General features: G+C 51.3%; 1 protein-coding gene across 16 annotated transcripts in view; it reads right to left on the bottom strand.

Moving 5' to 3' along the window:
* Window positions 1-2,390: 2,390 nt before the first annotated feature.
* The window catches only part of AKNA (AT-hook transcription factor), a 54,667-nt gene continuing 32,891 nt past the window's right edge, over window positions 2,391-24,166 (bottom strand). For 12 of the 16 annotated variants that reach the window (XM_077143932.1, XM_077143924.1, XM_077143919.1 and 9 more), the window contains 13 exons: window positions 21,787-21,941; window positions 21,500-21,640; window positions 20,414-20,660; window positions 18,689-18,795; window positions 17,811-17,998; window positions 15,916-16,078; window positions 12,746-12,925; window positions 12,000-12,115; window positions 11,222-11,368; window positions 9,285-9,380; window positions 7,619-7,735; window positions 7,177-7,387; window positions 2,391-3,373 (listed from right to left, as the gene is read on the bottom strand). In XM_077143932.1, the coding sequence (XP_077000047.1) occupies window positions 3,133-3,373; window positions 7,177-7,387; window positions 7,619-7,735; window positions 9,285-9,380; window positions 11,222-11,368; window positions 12,000-12,115; window positions 12,746-12,925; window positions 15,916-16,078; window positions 17,811-17,998; window positions 18,689-18,795; window positions 20,414-20,660; window positions 21,500-21,640; window positions 21,787-21,941 (2,109 nt within the window). In that variant the 3' untranslated portion in view covers window positions 2,391-3,132. Of the gene's footprint in view, window positions 3,374-5,644; window positions 6,533-7,176; window positions 7,388-7,618; window positions 7,736-9,284; window positions 9,381-11,221; window positions 11,369-11,999; window positions 12,116-12,745; window positions 12,926-15,915; window positions 16,079-17,810; window positions 17,999-18,688; window positions 18,796-20,413; window positions 20,661-21,499; window positions 21,641-21,786; window positions 21,942-24,166 lie in introns of those variants that run through there. The other 4 variants (XM_077143948.1, XM_077144019.1, XM_077143968.1 and 1 more) reach the window with 3 other exon arrangements.

The following is a 24,166-nucleotide window of genomic DNA, read 5'->3' as shown; positions in this document are numbered from 1 at the left end:
GTCTGGTGAAGAACATTTTGCCAATCTGTGGCTCCCAAAGGACGCCGACATCTTCCTATTATTGTCCTCCCCAGAAGATGAGCAGAACCGGGGTCTACCCTTCTATGGTAGGCATGTGGGCAGTCCCTGACTCCAGACTCACCCAGGCTCCCACACCCCTGGGCGGGTCTCTGGAACCCCAGCCCTGCCTGGCCCCCTCCCAGCTTCCTCACCCAGGCCCTCCCACCCCTGCAGCCAGGAAGCAGGAGGTGACCAAGGAACAACTGAGGGAGTTCCACGAAGCCCTCGCCTGCGTGGGCCTGCAGCACGAGGAAATCCTATTCATGGATGGGAAGAAGGTGAACGCCAGAGGGCCCGGGCAGTGCCCAGTGCCTACCTGGGGGTGGTCCAGCCGTGGGCAACCCTGGAGGCCAAGAGAGGGAAGGCCGCCAGCCCATGCGCAGCAAAGCAGGGTGTCCTACTTTGAAGCAGGGACAGCTGAGCTTCCCACAGGCCTGGGGGTGCTGGGTGGGAGCCCAGGAAGGAAAAAAGACACTGGGAAATCAGGAAGAATGCACAGAGCAGGTGGGGGGGATATGTGAGCCCAACTGGAGGGGAGCCACCTAGCAAATGTGTGGTGGTGGGACACGGGGTCAGACACTCTCCAGTTGGTGCCATTAGCCATTTCCTGGTCCCTGCGTCTCTGTTCCTACTGCTCATTTTTATTACCTGTACAATTGGGAATCAGAACCATGGTTTCAGTGTCATCCAAACTGCTGCAAGGCCAGGACCACATCCCAATTTTTGTATATCCATTTACTGCCTGCATAAATGTCTCCTTTATATTTTTTCTTTCCAACTATGTCAAATGCAAGCCTTCACTTCATCTCATCCTATGCAATATTATCTATGAAATCTCATGGTTTATGAGCTGGTTATATATATTTTTACATACATGAAATGATTTCATAACTTTTAAGATAAAGACAACTCCATCCATTTGCCACCAGAGCTCATCTCATATGCCTTCTAGAAGGGCACGCTCTCTCCCAGCTGTGGGAAATCTGGGAAAGGGCTTAAGAGCACAGGTGCTCAATGAAGACCATGTGGATGACAAGCCCCACTCATTTTTTGGCCAGGAGACCTCAGACAGGTGATGGAGCCACAATGACTGTTTCATCCTCTGAAAATGGGTGCAGTTTTGAGGTACCCAGGAGACACTGCCTCGGGGTCTGACAGGTCACATGTACTCAGAAAAGGACAGTGATCAAGAGTCAGAGCTCCCATTTTGGAGTGAATAAGTTGAGGCTCAGAAAGGAAAAGTGAGTCCCCAAGGTGCCCAGTTAGGAAGTGGCAGAGCCAGAGTTGGGAGCCCCTGCTGGGCTGGTTCCATAGTCCAGAGTTCATTCTATTCCTATGGAAAAAACCTTCTCTCCCCCTGTGACTGCACACCATGTTTATGATGGATGATGAGATGGGCTACGTGCTGTGGGGCCCAGTGTAGGGAACTTTACTTCTGCAGAAAGGAAGTCTGGGAAGGCTTCCTGGAAGGGGCATCTGAACCATCTGTATAAAAGGATTAGAAACTAGATAAAACCCTCCCATCCCTCTGCCAGCCAAAGACCTAAGAAGACACATATGAGGAAAGCCAAGGCAGGGGACCCATGTAGGAGGTGTGGGTAATGGGCAGTGAGACTCTAGCATGTTGGTGCCCATCAGGACAGACCTTATTCTAAACATATAACTGTGGCCGACTCAGGAGAAGGGTTTAAAGGGTCTGGACTTGAGGCAGGAAGACCCTTGTGGAGGCTGCTGTGTCCACCCTGGCAGGAGCTGATGGATTGGACTTGGGTAGGTCTTGGGAACATGAGCTGGAGAGCCGGGTGATTCCTCAGAAATGTCCTCAGGGTACTCCCCCGCGAGACTCAGAGCAGGAGACCCAGGCCAGAACCAGTGGCCAACTTGCACGTGGGTTTGGAGATGGGCTCCGTGGACAGGGTGTGTGTGCACTCACGCGCACCAGGGCAACTACCTGGCCCAGGGATAGGCTTTAGAGGGTGTCAGGAAACAGCAGCTACCGTTATTGTCTGTGCTCAGGAGCACTGGAAAGAGAGTCCAGTTCATGCTTTTGCTGACACCAATTTATCTTGAGCCCGAAACATCTCTATCCTCCAGAAAAAGGGGCTCGGCCAGATGGCCTCTCCTTGCAGGGCCCCTTCTGACCTATAGTTTATGATTCTGAGCTGGGCACAGGAGAAAGTAGAAGCAGAAGCCACTAGCAGGAGGCAGGCAGTCTGGGAATGTGCACCTGGAGGGGCCCTGGGAGAAGGGCTTGGCGGGGCATCCACTTTTCCCCCCACAGAGCTGAGAGTAGGAACCACAAGTCAATGACGAACACCACAGACAAAGCAGGCTTTTGGAGTTTCCTTTCTTCTTTTTTAAGGTCTATAGTCAATCTTCATTTGCACTGGTAACGAAAATATATCTTTAAATGCTTCAAATATACAAATAAAATGTATGCACACCCGTTCCTGAAATGCTGAGGTGAGCCCCGCTGTGGGGTGGGGGAGCACGAGACGGCCTGGCCTGCAGGCCATGGACTGGATCCCAAACTGGGACCCGGCAGGTAGCTGGCCACTCGCCAAATGCCACAGGGGTCCCAGGGAGAGAGCTGGGCCTCAGGGTAAGGCTCTTAGAGGGCCATGGCAGGCCAGCTTCCCGGGGCCCTTTGCGGTGTCTGCACCTCAGTGGACCTGTGGGAAAGGCCTCTCACCCATGGGAGCTGGGCGCATGTTACCCTGAGCTCTCCCCCAGATTCCCCACGGCCAGAGGTGGGCAGGTGCAGGGTGAGGAGAACCAACTCCCCAATATTCTGCCTGGACAGAAGGTGGCCTGGCCCCTCCCCTCCTAGAGGAGGCTGGACCCCAGGAGTCACTTCTCTTGCGGACAGACTGCCGCCCCCTCCATTTGGAAAAACCAGGACTGAGCAGACGGGGCCTGGGCTGGGGGGTCGCCTCCTGCTGGGGGCTCTACAGTAATTTCGGGGTCTGTGGCTGCAGCCGAGTCCTGGCCTGGAGGACAGCGGCGGGCTCCTGTCTTCCCGCCCCGTCCATCTCTAGGCCCCGACGGGAGTCAGGAGAGGCAGGAGCCCCGTCAGGAGAGGCAGGAGCCCCGTGGGCCGTGGGCCTGGCGCAGGGCGGCCAGCAGGGAGCGGCTCATCCGCTGGCTGGTGCAGCGCACGCTCTTGGCAGCCCGGACGGCACAGCCCAGGGCCTCGTCCAGCTGCCGCAGGTCGTCCAGGGGGAGCTGGTGGGCGGCGGGAGGAGGCTGTGGGGGCCGCTCTGCAGATGCTCTGGCTGTGGGCGCTGAGGTAGGTCCTGGGGGTGCGTAGTACCTGAGGACACAGGTAGGCGTCTCGTTAATCAGGAGAAAGGTGTGCAGAGCCAAGGAGCCCTGGGTGGGACCCCACACTAACCGCCAGCTGGGCCCTGCCCTCCACTCTCTGTGCCTTGATTTTTTTCACTCCCTAAAATGGGAGAAACCAGGACTATCTGGATGGACTCGGAAGGATGCGGGATGAAAGCACAGGTGGGAGTACCTGGCCTGGAGCAGGTGTCCAAGAACAGGTTCTTCGGCTACCTGTTCCTCATATAAATGTCTACTGTCCAAATGCCCTCTGCAGACACTGTGCCAGATGGATGGAGGAAGAGACATGCAGCCTGTCCTCGGGGAGCTTCTCACCTGAAGCCAGATCTCAGGGGGACAGGACAGCAGGGCCTGCAGCAAAGCCCCCCTCACTGAAGAGGGAGTGTGTGTGCTCCCATTGCCAACCTGGGGCCCCGGAGCAATGTGATAACAATGAGGATTCTGGGGGGCAGAAAGGTCTGGTCCTGCCAACCCAGGGCAGTGGGGGGACGGCCTCCTTCTCAGCCGGGTCCTGCAGGCACGTGGGGGGTGGACTTCAAGTGCTGGGTGAGGTAGGCTGAGAGGCCATGAGATGAGGCACGGAGGTGTCTAAGTGACTGCTGCCTTCATCCAGGCCAGCAAGGGCTCCAAGGAGACCTGCCGTGGGCAGGAAGGGGCGTGGCCTTTGGGAGGTGGACTCCATGGGGGGATAAAGGGGCATTTCACCTAAAGTAGGCAGGACTGAGCTTCAGAGCTGGAGACATTCACTGCCTCTCCCGTGGCACACTGCGGGGGCCCAGCACACCCTGGTTTTATTCCTGGGCCTCCACTTGCTAAGTTTGTGTTATCATTCAGTGTGTACACAGGGCTCTGCCAGGATCTGAACAGACATTTTTCAGAAAAAGATATGCAAAGGCTCAACACGAACATGAAAAGATGCTGAACATCATTAGCCATCAGGGAAATGCAAATCAAAACCACAATGAGATGCCACTTCACACACTTCACACTCACCAGGATGGCTAAAGTGAAAAAATAGACAATTACTAGTGTTGACGAGGATGTGGAGAAATCGGTGTCCTCACACAGGGCTGATGGGAATGTAAAATGTGCAGCTGGCTTGAAGAACAGTCCGGAAGTTCCTCAAAATGTTAAACATGGTGCCTAGACAAGAGCTGGCACCCTCGTCCTCAGTACCCACATGCCAGGTTCCGAGACATGTGCTTCACCAGTACTGTCTCATTTATTCCATCGGCACATTATCCGTATTTTACAGAAGATGAAAGAAGTGCGGCTCCGAGAAGCCAAGTGCCTTGGAGGCGGTGTGACATGCTGGCCTCAACAGCTCCTGCCTGCAGGCTGCCACCCGTACCCTGGGTAACTCACTATGCTAGAGGGGTGACCTTGGATAAGCTATGTCACCTTTCTAGGCCTCCATTTCCCCACCTAAATGACCTTGTTTCAGCTCTCCCAGGGTGACTGTGGAGATCAAATGGGAAAGTTAGGTCAAACGCCTTGTGCGCTGCCTGGCTATGCTAAGTGCTCCATTAGCTGCTCAGCCCAGGGTGGGAGAGCTGGGAAGCAGCAGCGCTGGGACTCACACCCACACCTTCCTTGGAGCAGCATCTCTAACCTGTGCTGATTGGCACACACAAGACGTTGATAAACATCACCTGGAGGAATGACCAGGCTTTCTGAATCCAAAAGCAACAGCCTCCTCTAGGGACTATCTGGTGCAATTTCTGGGTTCCTGCTCACCCCCACTTTCTGTTATTTGATGACCAGCCTGGTTGAAAGTTACCCAACGTGTCCCCTCCATGGCAGATGCAGGAAGAATCCCCACCCTGGTTAGGAAGTCTCTGGTGCAGCTGCACATCGCACAGCCAGCTGGTGGCAGCACAGGTGCAGTGAGCTTCCCACAGGGCTGCTCTGGGCTGAGCCTCCACGCATGCTCAGTCCCGCTGACCAGCAGCTGGACAAATGTTAAGGCAACCTCAGCCCAACTTCCAGGAGCCTCAGAAGCTCTGTGGTTTACCAGCCACCACTGACGTGCAGCAGACTCTCCCTGTGGTTCACTGAATCCTCGCCATGATAATTTCACAGAGGAACAAAGTGAGTCACAGAGGAACAAAGTAATCTGTTCAAGGGTTCAGGGCTGGCCCGTCAGACACGAACGCGCAGGGGCTTTCCCCTTCCCATGGCCCATCCAAGCCTGGGGTCAGCAACCTGGGTTGTTCTCCCCGGAGGTGTGAGCCTAGAAGTAGACGGAACAGGGAGTCAAGGAGAAGTAAAACAACCCCAAGGGTGCTGGGGACACTCAGAGCTTTATCCTGGGCCATCAAGGCCAATGGCAAATTCCAAGCAAACCCTTCCTGCCCAGTGAGTTGGGTTATAGGCCAGGATCTCATCCCACTCCAGCCAGAGGCCTTGGACGGTAGGTAGGACAGGCTCAGTGTAGGTGGGGAAGAGAGGACATTGCTAGGCCAGTGTCCTAATAAAGGACCTGGCCTGGGTGGCGCCTTGGGCCTCTGCCTTTGCCCAACGCCAGTCCTCCCAGCTAGTCCTCAGTGCCCTCAGAGGTTCTTCTGGTTACGCAGCCATTAGAAAAATCAAGTGCCAACTGACTCATTTTACAGTAGAGGGGAAACAGGCAGAGAAAGGGCAGTTGGTACAAGACGGCAGGTTTCCTCATTCCAGCATCTAGGGTTCTTTCTCTCCACGATCTTGTCGTGTTGAACCTGCTCTAAGTCACTTTTCTTCTTCCGGACGGCGATACTGAACAATAGCATTAAGGGCTGCAATGCCGATGTCGCTACGGCCAGCAATGCGCAGTGCCCATCCCGCACTACAAACGCCACATCTTGTCTGGAGCTTGCCACGTGTCTCATTTCAGTCGAGACCATCACCCCATTTAACACAAGCATTGAAACCATCGCCCTATTTCACACACAGGGAAACTGAGGCTCAGAGAAGAAGTAGCCTGGTCAAGGCCACAGTGCTAATGAGTGGCAGACAGGATTTGAATGCAGCTCTGATCAACTCTAAAACTGAACCACTTCTGCTGTGTCTTTTCTGTCGACTGAGGTGATGTGCAAAGTCCATATTAGAGTTCATTGTTCAAACTGTGCCTGAGCAGTACTCCTCACAACTGTCAAGTTGTCAAAAATAAGGAAGGTGTGAGAAACTGTCATAGCCAAGAGAAGCCTAAGGAGACATGACAACTACATTTCGCATCGGCTCTGCAATGGAGATGGGGACAGGAGGAAGACAGAAGGTAAAAATGTAGAGCAAAAAAACAACAAAACAAAAAAACCTCAATAAGCTATGGATTTTAGTTAATAATAATATATCAGTCTTGGTTCACTGTGACAAAGGTATCATACTAACGTGAGATGCTCACAATAGGGAAAACTGCATGTGCATTTGGGAAGGGGATATAATTTGGGAACTTTCCACACTATCTGCTCAATTTCTCAGCAAATCTAAAACTGTCCTAAAAATTAAAATCTTAAAAAAAAATGTTCATTAATTGCTTGCTGAAAACAATCATGTGGAAGATGGTGAGGGTTCTAGAAGCCTCTGCCACTGCTGTATTTCCAGGAACGAGCACTCGCCCGGAACACAGTGTGTGCAGAGTGACTGCTTTGCTTGAGGGATGGGCTCGCCTGCAATTTGTCCATGTGGGGATAAAATACAGGAGCACACGGCGCTGGGTTCTCAGCTGCCCCAACGCAGGCCTGCTTGCCTGAGACAGATGGTGAAGGAGAGAGGTGGGGAGTAAAAGGTACTTACACAGAGGCTGGTGGATAAGGCACGATAGGAACCGCGGAGATGTAGGCAAAGGCTGGAGAGGCTGGCACTGGGGGAGCGGCTGCCAGGTACCACAGCCCAGGAGGCAGCCAGGGCGGTGACCCTGGCTGCTTGCTCCTCTGCTTGGGGCTGGAATTTGAAGGTGCATTTCTTCTTGTGGCAGCTTTTTCAGCCCCTGCCAGGGAGGAAACACCTGAGACACAGAGTCTAACTTCAGAGATCAGGGGTTCACCCAGACTTTCCCCTGTCAGAGCTGGACACTGCGCCAGCCAGGCTTGGGATGCTTAGCTCCATAAAACACATCATCTTCTCAATTTGCTCAGCCCCAGATGGGGGAAGGCAGCCAAGCTCGACCAGATCCCCGAGCCCAGTCAAGGAGAGTTGAGGGTCTGGATGAGAGAAGAAATGGGGCATCTGGTCTTACCAGAGGTGGCAGAGTCTGGGCCATCCCCCTCCAGGCGGGGCCCAACTCGACGACACAGGGGACATCGCAGGGTATCAGGTGGAGACGATCCTTGTGGATCCCTGGTGGCAGCACCACCTGGGAAGGAGGAAGAGATGCCAAGAAAAAGTTAAGTGTGGCTCCTCGGACTCCAGACGCATTGGGCCTCCTGCAGCTTGGGCTTCCCTCTGCACCCACTGCAGATGGCACAAGTCTGGGTGACAGCATCAACATTGACGAAACCATGACAGCAAGAGTAAGCAATAATGGGCCAGGCCTCTGCTAAGTGCTTTTGTGCACTGTTTAATCCAATCCAACAAGCCGCTGAGCTGGCACTACCATAACTCCTGTTTTACAGATGGGGAGACTAAAGGTCTGAGAGGTTGGGTTATTTGCCAAGGTCTCAGAGCTGGGAAGGGGCAGAGCTCTCTCTGATCCCTAGCCCACGCTCTCCCAAATGCAGTCCCCATTACCCCCATACCTACCTCTGGCCCATTCCCCAGAGCAGCCCCCCAGGCACCCAGGAGGTCATGCAGGCCCAAGAGAGGAAGAGAGTGGGCACACTCATTCTCTCCCTACCCAAATCTGAAACAGCATGTCTGGGTGAATTCCAGACTGGTCTGCTTCTCCTTCAGTCCTCCATATGGTTATTACCCCCTCCAAGAATCCCTTCTGCCCACCTAGGCTGAGCTAGGTGCCCCCAGTCCCTATCCCTGCCTTGGCACCCTCTTCCCAGCACTGATCTTTCTGTTCTATCATTGTCTGCATGGCTGAGAGTTCCTAAGGAGGCAGGAGACGCATATGAGTGGTTGCTAAGTAAATGTTGAATGAATGCATAGATGAATGAATGAATGACTGCAAGGGCCTCTTGGGACCCTAGCAAAGACAGAGAGGCATAGTGAAGATCTGTAGCTCTGGGATCATAAAGATCTGGGTTTAAATTCTGGCTTTACCACTTGTAAGCTGTACGCCTTTGCGCAAGTTACTTGACCTCTCTGGGCCTCGGTTTTCTCATCCATAAAATGGGCATGATGGTAGTACTTACTTCATAGAATGGTGAGGATTAATGTATATAAAACCCTTAGTATGATGTCCAGTACATAGTAAGGGTTTAATAAATACCAGTATCATCATGATTATCAGTGCTGGAAGGGTTCTTAGAGATCATCTCAAACCCTTGCATTATAGACGTAGAGCCTGAGGCACAGAGAAGTTAAGGACTTGACCAAGGTCACACAACAAGTCACTAGCAAAAACTGGACTAGAACCCAGTGTCCAGATTCTTGGGTTCTGCTCTCCCCACTATTCCTTGCTGTTGGGTTTGGGCAAGAGGAGGGGATAGGAGAAAGGTAGAGGGGAGATAGGACATATCACCTCAGCCAGTCCCCTCACTGCCTGGCACGCCCAATCAGACCCCTTCAGAAATTGCCTAAATCACATCCTGATTTCTCCAAATCCAAATCAAAGAGCCTTCAAGCAACAGTACCTGGAGCAACAGGTGTGATGGCAGAATGTCTTTGCAGGGATGAGAAGCCCAGAAAATATCTCAGTCCCTCACCCGTCCTACAACCCACCACTGAGCTGATCCCTGAGACCAAGAAGCTGTACCTTGGCTGGCATGGCCCAGGACCCAGGTTCCATCTCTTACCTGTGTCCTGGGTCCTAGCAGGCCGGCAGTGGGGACAGGAAACTGTGCCACTGCCTCTCGGGACAGTCTTAGGGGACAGAAGATGGTATTCCTGGCCTGCAGAAGAAAACGAAACAGTCATTAATGGATGCAGAACTGAGCCGAATTTGGGAATAATCTTCTGCCTTCTTCTTTGGTATGGCTGTAATGGTCTCTCACACATGTGTGTACATATGTGTCCTATATAATCATGTACGTGTGGGTGTGAACATGCATATACACATAAATACATAAACACACATGCGTTCATTTGTTTATTGAACACTCTTCAGACTCCTATTTTTTTATCATGCATCCTATTCACATCCCAGCTGCCTAGTTCTTGACATCTGGCAGCATTCTACAAACCCAAACTGAGTTGGAATTTGAAAGTAAGCCAGGAAGAAATGATAAGTGATCTGATTTCCCCCGGCCCCTGCTTGTGGTTTGGATTTGAATGGCTCAGACGTGGGTTCATCACGCAGCCTCCCTCATTTTGCTCTTAGTGGCTGAAAAAGGAGGATAATTATAGTGTTGAACTCATAGGCTTGTGGGGAGGACTGAATGGCTGTATCTCTGCCGCCCGGTGCCTGGCAGATGTAAAACTCTCAGTGTTACTATAAAACTTCTCGTCCAGCCCCGCCATTCCCCTGCCTCGCCCACCCCTTAGCCTTAAAGAAAACCTGCAGGATGCTGCCTAAAGCCACAGGAACAGAGAGCATGGTTCACCTTGTCTCCCTCCTGTGCTGCCCAGGCTGTTTCATGAAGGGCTGGCACTCAGTGCTCTGTGCCTGTGGCGTTGGGGACTCCCTGAACTTCCTGCTGCCCTTGCTCCTAAGCCCCCGTGGCAGATGGATGCTCCATACGGGGCGCGTCTCCTATTTCCTGTGTGGTCCCCTACACTCAGCCAAAGCCTGGCCCGCAAACACATAGGGATTCTGTTTTGGACAGATCTGAAGTTAACCCCTCTCCAGGCTTGGTGACGTGTTGATAAGGGATGCATCACACTTGCTGCCTGCTAAGGGTTCGGCTGCAGCTCCCAAAAGACGCATTACAGTTGTAATCTCAGCCCTGTGAATACAACCTTATTTGAAGATGAGGCCAAAATGGATTTAGGGTGGGCCCTAATCCAATATGACTGGCATCCTTAAGGGGAGGAGAGGGACAGAAGGACACAGGGAGAAGGCTGCAGGCAAATCCCCAGAAGCCAGCAGAGGCAAGGGGGGATTTTCCCTCCTTGGAGCCCTATTTCCACCTTGATTTCAGACTTCTAGCCTCTAGAACTGTGAGACAATCAATTTCTGCTGTTTTAAGCCACCCAGTGTAATACTCTGGTATGGCAGCCCTGAGAAACTGAGACACTACAATCGCTTTGTTGTGTGACTTCTCCGCCACGCGGCCAGATTCATCAACTTTTTTTTAAATGTCAAGCTTTTCAACATCCCACTTTACACGATCTCAGGTCTGATTATGTCCCTCTAGGAAGTCAGAATCTCAAGGCAAGCCAGGAATAAATCATACAGGATTCCACCCAGTCACCCCGTATCATCAGGCCTGGCAACGAGGAGGTAGCTCATAAATCTCTTTACGACTGACAAGCTGAATAGGCTGTGCAGGTGACTGACCTGGGAGCTCCCCGGGGCAGGGACAGTACCCCCTCATGGCAGCAACTGTGTCCCCCGTGGTGGCTTCCCCAGAACCCAGTGTGGGCCCAGGGAAGGGGGCTGTAGGAAGGTGTTTGCTGAATGAATGGGCAAACACCCTGAGATTCCCGAGGCAGTGCTCCCTGATGTTTACCATGCTAAGGAACACTGAGAAAATGATGCCATTTAAAGGGCCCACAACTCATTGGAAAAGGTGACTCACGACCCAGGAGACCACCCCAAGACTGCGGGCCCCCAGCCCTGCCACCTGCCCACCTGTGTAGTGGCCCTGGAAGATGACCCTGTCTCGCCGCCTGGAGCTGCCTCCTCCTCTCATTCCATCCCGGCCGGCCTGCGGGCTGTCCTCAGCCACCCTCCTCTTCTCAGAGGAGAGACGGAGGGAGGTCGGCTCAGACTCAGAGTCTGCAGTGGAGAGAGAAGGGCCTCAGAGAGGGCAGGGCTGTGGGGGGGAGGGCACAGCTCGGGGAGCGGGCACCTCATGAGTTCTGCCTCTGGGGCAGACGCCTGGGCTTCATCCCAGATCTGCCCCTTGGTAGTGGCCGCTGTACACAGGGAGTCTGATGCGGGGCTAAGCACAGGTCTAGGCACCTGGCATGTGCTGTACCCTGCACCTTTGTGGCAATCACATGAGAAGGATGTGCACAGCGAGCCATGCCCATGACTGCCCAGACAGGTGACCGGATGGGCCAGGCACACCCAGCCAGGCAGGGGTGGAACAGACAGGGAGCCCTGACCCCACAGCCACATCCCTTCAGGCTCTCCAGGCTTCAGTGCCCAGGTGTGCAGAAGGATGAAATGAGCCGCCTGCAGTGGCACCTGAGACAGTGGGGAGATGCTCTTAGCAGACAGCACAGCCCCCAGGAGGTGGCTACTAGCAGAAGTGTACTGTGCTCCAGAGTACTATAATACGTACTGCAACTGTCTAAAACAATAAAAAAAAAACCTTCTCAGAGCTCCCTCTAAAGGAGGCTGCTATGCTTCCTGTGGCCCAGACTGCGGCCTTGGGAATCAGTCCTGGCAGATGGCCACTTACTCAGGGACAGTCGGGATACCTCCCGAGGCACCGAGGAGGACCTGGCTCGCCGCCTTCCTGCAGGGAAAGCTTGTTCTGCATCTCCAGGCTCACCAGACAATCTCTCTGCAGATTTACTAGCAAAAGGGAAGAAAAGACAATGTCACTGGGGGAACTTTATGCAGCCTTGAGAGATGATCAATGAGAATATCAACCTGTGGAAAAGCATCTAACAATGAGAGGAGGAGAGCATAGCAATCAAAACAAAACACTCTGGAGTCAGGCTTACAGAAGATGACTGGGGGCCTCTCTGACTCTCGGTTTTCTCATCTGTTAAATGGGGACTCATAAGAGCAATTACTTCAGAGGGGGTGGTTGAGAGGACTAAAGGGAAAATATCCATAGAAACCTTAATCCTGTACCCTTCCATAGAAAACCCTTAAAAAGATTAATTAATTTTATAAATCATCACTCTAAATGAAAAGATTATCAAGTGAGTGGATAAGAGAGCAACCTCCTGGAATTTTCTAGTTCTTCAGTTAGGTAGATTCAGGGATATTCATTGTACCATGCTTTATAATTAATATAAATGTTTCAATACGCTTTTATGTATTAAACGTGCAATAAAAATTCAGTAACTGACTGAATGAATGAAAGTGGATATGGCAGTGCTTGAGTCCATTGCCCGGGCAGAGTCAGAGGCTGCCCAAGTCTGTCTTCTGTGGCTGCCGCCAGGGCACAGGGGAGGGAGATTTGGAGTCACCCACCTGCCACAGTAGGAGCCCCAGGCAGCTAAGGAATCCGCTGGGTGACGGTCCCGGTCCTGGGTGGGACGGATGAAGATGGACGCCGGGCGCTTTGGGCTGCCCTGGGGTGGCTGGTGCAGGCTGTCCTCCAGTCGCAGGCGGAGCCGGGACACCTCCTCTTGCAGCTTGCGGATGGCTCGGCTGGGGTAGGGGGTGGAGACAGACACCAGAACAGATGCACAGAGAACAAAGCTGAAGGCACCCTGGAGCGCGGCCCACACGCAGCTGCCTCCACCCCTGTCTGCAGCAGGGGACCCAGCTCTGCTCTCACATGAGCACACAACGACCCTGTGTAGCTGACCTTCTGACCACATGTCTGACCCCTCTCTGAGTTTGTGTCTGCACAACTGGGGAGCAGAACAGAACCCATCTCTGAGATCTACACAGCCTAACGTGCACAGCTTCTGAGTAGCTGTTCTGAAATGCCAGGGACTAATTCTCAAGCTAGAGAGGAGGATGCAGAATACAATTTGAATTCCGACCTGCCTTGGCCCCTGGGGGCCCCTTCTTCCTCCGCCTCTACCTGTACAAACCCTAACCACCTGCCTGGGCCTTGTTTCTCCTGCCCTTGCTCAGCTTCTCCCCTGTTGGGTTCCCCCAAAACACACTTCCCACAGCTGTTCAAGCCCAAGGCAGAAGATGCTTGTCTACCTGTCTCCCCAACCAGATGCTGGGCCACTAGAAGGCAGAGGGAAGGCATGCCCCATCTTGTCATCCCCGAACCACTTGGAAACATCACTGAACTGGATGTGAGGCTTCAGGTGACATTGGCGTGAAGGGCCGTGCATGGAGAGAGGACAAGGAGACACACGGCATCTCCAGTCACCAACCGAATGGGGTGGGGGTGGGGGGCTGAACGAGAACATGCTGGAAAACGTGGGGTGCTAGCTGCAAACTGGGAAACCACCAAACACCGCTCAACCTCTTATCTCCCCAGGCACCTCAATGAGCCCCCCTATCATCCCTAGATTAATGAGTTATACAAAGTTTGGATTTCTCTTCATTCTGACCCTGAATCTCTCTCCGTGGCCTGGCTGGCACTGACTGCAGATAACCTGTCCCAGGCGCCCCTGACAAATGCCGCTACACACCGGATGGCAGAGGCTGGGCTCAGCATGGGTGTTCCCTGGGCTGCGTGCAGATTCCACATCTACTCCTCAGGCTGGCTTCTGGAGCAGGGGCTCCCTCAGTGTAAACTCTTGCCTGGCAGTTCCTGTGAGTGGCTGGTGGCACCAACTTCAGCAAACAGTCTCAGATGAAAATGTCAGAGGGAGCCAGAGGTCTCTCTCTGGCTGCGCCCAGCTCGGTGTGCGTCCAGGGACAGTCTGTTTCCTTGGAAATCCCCAGGGAGATGCTTGTTGGGGTTTCCAAGGCAACCTGTGCAGGCAGTGGCTGTAGGAGAGTGAGAGCTTCCATCCCACTTAACTCCTGAAAGGCAGGGGAGGCTCCGTGCTGCCTGCAAGCCAGGAGGGCAGCTCTCCCCACTGTCTGAGGTTAAGACTTGTAGGCCTGGGACCTGGAATGCCCACGTGCATATCGCATATTGCTTCCTCTCTCTTTTTATCAAGATCTCAGGCTTCCTGACTTAACTCTTTAATTACCGGGTACCAGGTGGCACTTGAAATCTTTCCCTGCACATTGACAACCCCCTCCTGGACTTCCCATCTCCATACGTGACATTAGCATCCAACTGATGACCAGCCAAAAATCTTATTCTAGACTCTTCTTCTCCATTGAACTCCCCTAGAATTAATCAATTACCAAGCCCTTGGGCCTGACCACCTGACTCTCTCTCCTCAAATGCATCCCCCTTTTCCTCCCCCTCACTGACCCCTAGAGGCTGGACTACCTCACCTCTCTCCTGGGTAAGAGCCTTCCTGTAGCCTCCCTGCCTCCATTCCTCACAGCAGCCAGAGAATTCTTTCTAAAACATCAACCTGACCAGGCCACTCCCTCTGACTATCCCCCTAGCTGTCCTCAGGGTGAACCTTCTGGCCTTCACAGACAGATTACCGAACACCCTCTCTAGGCCTGGCCACCTTCCAAATCCCTTACTCTCCCAGATCCCAGCAGGGTCTCTGCTGTGCACCTCTCTACCAGCCCATCATCCTCACCCTCGGGGATCCAGCTATGCCAGTGACGGACACTCTCTCCCCTCTAGGTCTCTGCACGTGCTGTTCTCCCGACTGGGGATACTCTTCCATCTCCCCACCTTCTGGGTGAGGCTCAGCTATGACTTTTCTCCAGGAAGCCCTCCAGGAAGTCTGGGCAAGATGCCCCTGTGCGCTCCCCCAGTCCTCTGCCCACTGGATTCACTGGATTCACTGCATTCGCTGCATTCACCACCCACGGGGAGCAGCTGCCTGTTCGGTTGTCCGCCCTGCAAGACGGCAAGACTCAGAAGGTCGAGGACGGTGTCATGTCCACTATCTTGTTCTCGGGGCCTGGTACAATATAGACAAATGAGCCTCTAACTTCCACGCTGACATTAGGGGGACCAGAGGCAGTGGACCTACTAAACTCAGACAAGGAGGCCAAATGCCAGCAGCTGGCCACGACTTTATCCATAGCCAACATGGCACCCCATAAGGGAAGCCAAGTAGTCTCCCCAGTCACACTGCAGAACAGACACCCTGATCGCAACAAAGGCACGTGATTTAGTACTGGACTAAAGCAACTAAGAGGAAGTAAAAGGATTGACCAAGTTATTTTCCCTTTTCTGTTCAAGCAACCAAAGAGCAGCTTCTTTAGTAGAAAAATTGCTTGGATTATACAAACAAACAGTGGCATCTCAGTGCTTATACTGAATGGAAAAACTGCAGGAAAAAAACATGCCTGGGACGTGTGGACCTGTCTAGGAAGGGAGAAGGTGGTGGGTGCAGGGGGGTCTCAGTTGCAGAAAGATGAAGCTCTAAGTCATGCCCCACTGTCTGAAGAAGGGTCCTCAAAGTCTAGGAAGTGAGAGCTTGTGGAACAGCCCTGAGTCGGGAGGCAGGAGACCAGGGTTCCTCTGACCCCAGCATAGCTACCTGCTAGGTACGTGAGCTGAGCATACCCTTACCTGCCCCACGGCTTCTCAGACCTGAATGAATGCGGCGCTCAATCCCACCATTCCCGAGAACCCGACTTACTCTCGCTCTGTCCTGCTGAGGAGGAGGCTGGAGGTGGTTTCTGCGGGCCCATCGGTCAGAGGGGTGGCTGCAGGGGCCGGCCGTGGGGGTGGGCTGACTGCCCTGCTGGGGAGGAGCTGCTCAGAAATCCTCTTCCGCCCCTGAAACCCCGAGCCAGGGACCACTATGGAGGCAGAGAGAGATCAAAGTGAGGTCATGCACAGAGGACCCCTGATGCCTGACCTTGTGTGGGGGAGGGAAGGGGTACAAAGAGAGGGGCCTGGCTGAGCTCATGAGTGAAGTTCCTGATGAGGTCAGTGACCTACTGACCTGGAAACCAGAAGGAGAGCTGGTTTTTGCTGGGAGCTTGGGGTGCCAGTTTCGCAGAGCTGATTCTGACCAGACTCTGTCCCCCGGCCCCCACCTGTCCACTGTTATGGCAGCAGAGCCAAAGCCCTCAAGACCTCCCTCCTGCAAAGAGCTCGTGGTTCCCTGCCGTGGGCTCCCCCAGACGCTGTCGGGTTGTCCTGGGCTGGCTCGGAGCCTCCACGACCCTCTGAAATGGCATCTCACCTTTGCCTGTGTGCTTCTGGGGAGAGCATTCATGATTTTAGCCTCTCAGAGTGGGTGGTGGCAAAGAAAGACTAGAAACCACTCATCTGGGCTGAGTGTTATAAACCAGGAACCCCATTACACTTAATGACATATCTCAAAACAGTGAATTTGTGCAGACAGAAAGATAAGAGGTTCCCAAGGATTAAGGGGAGGCTGTTGCTTAGTGGATATGAAGTGCAAATTTCAGAAATTTTTAAATAAAACTAATTTTAAAAAGAAAGTAAAAGCAACAACAATGAACCCTTGGAATACTACTCAGCAATATTAAGGCATGAACTAATGATACATACACGCAACAACCTGGATGAATCTCCAGAGAAATTGAGGATTTTTTTCTGGGTGAAAAAAAAGCCAGTCCTAAAAGGTTCAACACCGTGTGTTTCCAGCTCTATAGCTTTCTCCAAATGACAAAAGCATGGAAATGCACAGCAGACGGGTGGTCCCCACGCGTTAGGGAGGGGTTGGGGGAGGAAAGCGTGTGTGGCTGCAAAGGTGACCAGGAGGGGTCCTAGAGGCGAAGGAACCACCAGACCATGGCCGGGCCTGTCACTGCATCTGGGACCGTTGGTGTCAGCAGCTGGTGTGACACTGGGGGGCAGGCGTTTCCATCGGGGGAAAGTGGGCAGCCGGGACACAGGAGCTCACCAAAAAGATTTCTTACAACTGCATGTGAATCTACATATCTCAAAATAAAAAGTTTAGTTAAAAATTTGCTTAAAAAAGATGAACCTTAAAAAGAGGGAAAGCTCATCTGGGATGTCAGATGTCAAAGAGCGGTTTCTTTTGGCAGGGGCCTGAGGGGGTCTGTGGGGTTCTGGCAAAGGCTGAGTTTCTTGGTCTGAGTGTGTTACTTTGTGAACATTTATCATGTGTGCTTTTTCCCATATGTTTCCTTTCAACAAAAAGTTCACATATTTTTAAAAGGTAAAAAAAAATCCAAGAGGAATCACACGTAGATTTTATAGATGTGGAAAACGTTCCTGGTGCAATGTTCAGTAGAAAAACAAAATGAAGTTCCTGAACATGTGTAATATGATCCGATTTCTGTTTTAAGTGTATAAACACACACGTCGCCGAGGTGACAGGTTCTACACCAAAATGTCAGCAGTGATGGTTTCCAGGGCATTGTTTTCTTTTATTCCCTTTTGTCTACCCATGGGTGATTTCACATTTTCCTACAACTAACCTGTAGATTTCATATTCTCTGAAGGGCAATATGATTTTTTTGTTGTTTGTTTTTTCAAATCCATGAGATCAGCCACACACACCCAAATCCAGCCAATCCAGCCTCACCTACTCACCCATCTCTGCCACTGGCATCTTCTGCTGGAGAGGACAGCCTGGGCTGGGGAGACGCCTCTGGGCTCGGCTCCTGGGTTTGCTCAGCTCAGCAGCTGTTCTGGGGACTGGGGGATCCCTGGCCGAGAGGTGGGAAGCTCCATCCTGGGGCACAGATGCCGTGAAAGGCTGGCCTGATGTCCCTGGGTTGCTGAGGTTCCATGGAAGGAGAGACACACTGAGGTCACATGGGGAGACCTTAGGCAGGGAACAGGGAGGTCCTAGAGCAGGGAGCTCCCCAGCCTTTGGGACTTTGTGTCCCTGGGAGTAAAATGTCATACAGGCATCTATTTACAAGCTACATAGCTGCAGACCTGCCAGTACATATATGGAAAACCATAAAGCTTAATTTGTTTTCAGAAAATATAGAGAACTAACATTTCTAGCACTTTCTTCTCTGCACCCTGGGTTACCATGCAGGCACCTGGGTCTGGAGACTCCATCATGACACACTTCACATGTCCCCTCCACTGACTTCCTTGCCGTTAGGCCCCTGCTCAGTCTCCACCCAATGCAGGTACCATGTCTTGCCCTTGGTCTTTGTATTCTGCTCCCCTCATGCTACCTTCCCTATAGCTTTTATTCATTCATCCATCTACACATTCAGTTATCTAACAAATATTTATTTCTGGGTCTGAGTGACGCTGGGCAAGTCAATTTCCCTCTCTGAGTCTCTGGTCTCCTCTTTCAATGAAATGGGAACAAGGAACCATGGTTAGGAGGATGAAGTGGGGTCTGGCTCAGGACAGGGGCTCAAGTGGGGTGCCACCGGTGCTCCAATTCCCAGGCTGTCCCAGGTCTGTGGACACTCAGGGGTTGATGGTGGGGGGCCCTGGGATACCTGCTGTGGGAGAGCCGGTGCTCCGGGGTCTGAGCGAGGGGTGACACTCTGCTGGTTTCTGAGCCCACAAAGCCACTGTCTGTCTCCGGAGATGCCATCCAGGGCTCCTGAAATAGGCAGTATCCCTTTAAGTCTGAGGAATGTGCTCAAGGCAGACTGGGAAGCCCTTCCAGGATCCTGGCCTGAGCCTCACATTCCAGAGGCTCATGGGCCAGGGAGGCGGGTTCAGCTCTCAACAGCCCGGTCTGGGCCTGAGGGTCCCCAGACCCCCAAGGCTAGCACAGCCCATGGCGTGAACAGTGCCCTGAGGATGCCCTGCTTTCCCAGGAGTGGGAGCTAGAGCCCCTGGGAGGGATGAGTGGGGCACACTTGCTGAGATGAGGAATATGAAGAGCAGAAGGAGAAAAAGCCGTGTCTTCTGGTTTGGGCCTGTGATTCCTTGGTCTTAGCGCAGAAAGGACCCAGCTCAATGTACTAGGAAAATAAAACCCATCGAACATGTACACCTGCTACAACTGATCTAATGCAAGGTCCAGAGGACTCAGAACAACCCAGGAACCTGCCCTCAAGGAGTTCATGGAGAGGTTACTACCATGGGCTCACCAGGGCTACAGAAAGTCCCAGAACCCTTGAAATTGTCAGCAGAATGTGTGTGTGGGGTGGGGGGCAGGCATGCACATTCAAATGCATTATTCTGTGAGAGAGTCTGTGGCCTAAGCAACACTTTTATGGCAGTCTGGTATCCTACAACAGTTTAAGAGTTACAGCTCTGATGGCATAAGCAGGGCACAAGCCCAGAGAAACACAGACAGGGCGCTCAGAGGAATCACAGGAGCTCCTGGCAGAGGAAGGGATGGGGCCAAAGGGGAGCTATGGCAGCAAGGTGGCACTGGGCATCTGCTCTGAGTAACGGGCAGGGTTGTCACCGGCAGGGACCTGAGTGGCAGGCTGTGCTGGTTTGAAAGGGTGTATGTCCCCTAGAAAAGTCATGTTTTAATCTAAATTTCATTTCATAAAGGCAGAATAATCCCTATTTAATGCTATATGTTTGAATCTGTAATTAGAACATCTCCCTGAAGATGTAACCCAATCAAGAGTGGTTGTTAAACTGGATTAGGTGACGACATGTCTCCACCCATTTGGGTGGGTCTTGATAAGTTTCTGGAGTCCTATAAAAGAGGAAACATTTTGGAGAATGAGAGAGATTCAGAGAGCACAGCAGAACAACATAGCCATGAGAAACAGAGTCCACCAGCCAGCGACCTTTGGAGATGAAGAAGGAAAATGCCTCTTGGGGAGCTTCATGAAACAGGAAGCCAGGAGATGAAGCTAGCAGATGATGCCGTGCTCACCATGTGCCTTTCCAGATGAGAGAGAAACTCTGACTGTGTTCGCCATGTGCCCTTCCACTTGAGAGAGAAACCCTGAACTTCATCGGCCTTCTTGAACTAAGGTATCTTTCTCTGCATGCCTTTGATTGGACATTTATATAGATTGGTTTTAATCGGGACATTTTCTTGGCCTTAGAACTATAAACTAGCAACTTATAAATTCCCCTTTTTAAAAGCCATTCTGTTTCTGGTATATTGCATTCCGGCAGCTAGCAAACTAGGACACAGGCATTGCATGAAGGAGGGGCACAAGGAGAGGCCGGGAGGCAGGAAGCCCACCTCCTCCAAGGAAGGGCCCGAGGCTCTGAGCCTCTGCCCCCGGGTGGATGCTTACCTCCAGGGGGACATCACCAGCTGGGCGGAAGGACTTCTGGGGAAGGCGTTCTGAGATGCCACTTCCCGCCAGGCTGGTCGTGCTGCTCTGGTGGGACGGTGTAGGCTTGGTGGTCTGAGGGTGGGGCAACATGCCAGGGCCCAGAGGAGCTGCCTCGGCCTTGCCCAGGCCTGGAGGGTGCCCGTCTCTGTCCACGGAAGTCTGGAAGCCCGGCGGCTTCACACTTACCACCTGCTCCATAGTTTCCCTGGTGGGAAGAGAGAAACAAGTCACCCCTAAGCCCTGGCAGGATCCAGGCGGCCCTGACTTGGGATTTAGCCTATCCCAGGGGCCCAGTGGTGCAGGGCACAAGTGAAGGCAGACACCCCTGGCTGCCCATACTAGCTCTGCCACTTTCTACTTGAGTGACCTTGGACAAGGCCCTTCTCCAACCTGAACCTCACTTTTCTTAACTGTAAAATGGGAATGCCAACCAAATCCATCCAATATACCACAGGAGAGATATTGCAAAAACAAATGCAGTAAAGCAGTATTTCCCAAACTTAGGAATTTATATATCCTCTTCCATATTTTAGCCATTTCCATAAACTTCAATTTAATTTAAAACACTTTATTTAACTGTTACAAATAGAAAAATAGTACTTTAGGTTACAAATATATTATCATACACTACTGTATGCTAGACTGCGGCTGTTGCCCGCTGAAGGCTCTGGAAGTGCAGTCTCACACGCCCTCATTTGTTCTCACTGTCTCTTTTTAAAAGCAGATCAAGATGGGCATTAAAGACATAACTGAGACTTTCTCCTTGATGTAATTAGAAGGACTGAAACTGAAAAGGAGAATAGTTATTTAATGCTGCTATCCAAAATCATGTCCCACACCACCCAAAATCAAATGCTATCAATGGTACACCATCAACATTTTAGAGATGCTGAGCTTCAGGACAGAAAAGCAATTTCTAAACCATAAAGAGTTGTCTTTATGACACTGAAAACTGTTGCCCCTATGGTTCCAGAACTGGTATGAGACAAGTGGGGGAAGGCGCGTTCACCCACTCGAGGGGGGCCCTGTGAGCTCCCAGCCTACCTTGGGAGCTGCTGTTGGGGAAGCCTGGTTGGCTCCGCTTTCCTTGGAGCTGGAACCAAACCATCAACTTCCAGGGTGCACCCCTGCTCTTCCTCCTCCTCCAGCCTGATAGATTCTGGAAGAGACTTCACACTGAGGTATCTGTGGAAGAACACACAAAGGGGTGTGACCTCTGCTCAGGTCGCCTGGTGGACGAGATCGAGCCACGGAGCAGAACATCACGGCCAAGGAGGCCCCTTGCTCCAGTGGCCTTGCTCTTTCAGGGTTCATGCCTGGTGGACACTCACTGCTCCAGGAGGCCATGGAAGTCTTGCTCCATCTGCAGTTCCTTGTGCTTGAGCGGGGCCGGGAGGTCCCGTGGTCTGTCTTTCACCTCGCTGCTGGAAGAGCTCAGGTTCATATCCACGTGCAAAGGGCAGGGGCTAGTCCTGGTGGCATTGGGCTGGGAACAGAGAGGGAGAGGAGCAGACATTCAGAGGGCATCTAAACACTACTACCTTGTGCCAGGCTCTTGCTGGGTGCTGAGTGAGAAATGCATTCAACTCATTACTCCCACCACCCCATTAAGCATGCAAAATGTGGGAAATGGACTCGGTGACCTTCAATACTGGCTGGCGTTAACTGAACACCTACTATGTCCCAAGCACTATCCAGACATACATCACTTCAAAGCAATCCCACCAGCATGCCCCATTATTACAACCCATTTTACAAACAGGTACTTAAGGCTCAACAAATCAGAACGTTCTGCCCAAAGTCACACAGAAGAGAGCAGCACAGCCAAGATTTGAACCCAGATTTTCTGCCAGAAGCATCTCTCCTGACCCCTCTCCATTTCAGGGTGGCCACCTAACATATCAGGCCTTTTTTCCTATCTAGTTCTCAAAAGACCAGTCTTTGCCCCAGAAGCAAGGAGGAGTTTTGAGGCAAAAGAATTACCATATGATCTGGCAATTCCACTCTTAGGTAAACACCCCAAAGAACTGAAACCAGGACTTGCACAAATAACTCCAACGTTCACAGCAGCATTATTCACAACAGCCAAAAGGTGGAAACACCCAACTATCATATCAATAGATGAAGGAATAAACAAAATGCAGTATATCCATGTAACGGAATATTATTCAGCCATAAAAAAGAATGGCGTTCTGATACATGTATGGATGAACCTTGAAAACACTGTGCTAAGTGAAATAAGCCAGATACAAAAAAACAAATGTTGTATGACCTCATTTATATGAAATATCTAAAATAAGCAAATTCATAGTGATAGAAAGCAAATTCAAAGATAGCAGGGCCCAAGGGAAGGGAGGAATGGGGAAGTACTGCCTAAGGCGGCTAATGTTTCTATTTGAGATCATGACAAAGTATGCCAAAGAAAAAAAATTACAAAGTATATGCATCCTACAAATATTTTATTAATTTTTTTTGCATTTATTCATTTTATTTAACAAATAATTATATATAATCTTACTACGTGCTAGGCACTGTTCTGAGTACTTTATAGCAATAAGAAGATTATCATTTTACCCATTTTATAGTTGAGAAAGCTGAGGCAGAGACATTCACCGACTTGTCCAAAGGCACACAACATAAGTAGCAGAGCTAGGATCGTAATGTAATTGTAATTTTCTCCATTTGACCCTCTCAGCAAGGCTGTCAGATGTCAGCGTTACTCTGCTCATTTTGCCGTTTAGGAAAGGAGGCTCAAATGGAGAAAATACATTACCAAGGGGTTTAGGAAAAAAAAATAATTGGAAAAGACTGAAAAGCTTCTCACCCATCAAAATATTGATCATTTCTCCCTAAAAAAGTGAAGAAAAACAAAATCTAGGTCTGAACCCCATCTTCATTGCATCCATAAATTTAGTATGTTGGTTTTCCTTTGTATTAATCTCTAAGTATTTTTAAAGTTTCCTTGCCATTTTTACTTTAAACCACTGGTTGTTTAAGAGTGTGTTGTTCAATTGAACATATTTGTAGTTTTTCCAGTTTTCCTTATGCTATTGATTGCTGGCCTCCTTCATTGTGGTCAGGGAAAATACCTTGCATGTTCCCTGTGCTGGTTTGAAAAGATGTATGTCCCCTAGAAAAGCCATGTTTTAATCTAAATTCCATTTCATAAAGGCAGAATAATCCCTATTCAATACTATATGTTTGAATCTGTAATTAGATCATCTCCCTGGAGATGTAACCCAATCAAGAGTGGTCGTTAAGCTGGATTGGGGGAAATGTGTCTCTACCCATTTGGGTGGGTCTTGATTAGTTTCTGGAGTCCTAGAGAAGAGGAAACATTTTGGAGAATGAGAGAGATTCAGAGAGAGCAGAGCAGAACAACATAGCCACGAGAAGCAGAGTCCACCAGCCAGTGATCTTTGGAGATGAAGAAGGAAAATGCCTCCTGGGGAGCTTCATGAAACAGGAAGCCAGGAGAGAAAGCTAGCAGATGACGCCGTGTTCACCATGTGCCCTTCCAGATGAGAGAGAAGCCCTGACCGTGTTTGCCATGTGCCTTGTCACTTGAGAGAGAAACCCTGAACTTCATCGGCCTTCTTGAACCAAGGTATCTTTCCCTGGATACCTTTGATTGGACATTTCGATTGACCTGTTTTAACTGGGACATTTTCTTGGCCTTAGAACCATAAACTAGCAACTTATTAAATTTCC

This window comes from Tamandua tetradactyla, chromosome 2, assembly GCF_023851605.1.
Source record: "Tamandua tetradactyla isolate mTamTet1 chromosome 2, mTamTet1.pri, whole genome shotgun sequence".
Lineage (NCBI taxonomy): Eukaryota > Metazoa > Chordata > Mammalia > Pilosa > Myrmecophagidae > Tamandua > Tamandua tetradactyla.
Note: the sequence above shows the minus strand (reverse complement) of the source record. Positions and strands in the feature narration are given on the sequence as shown.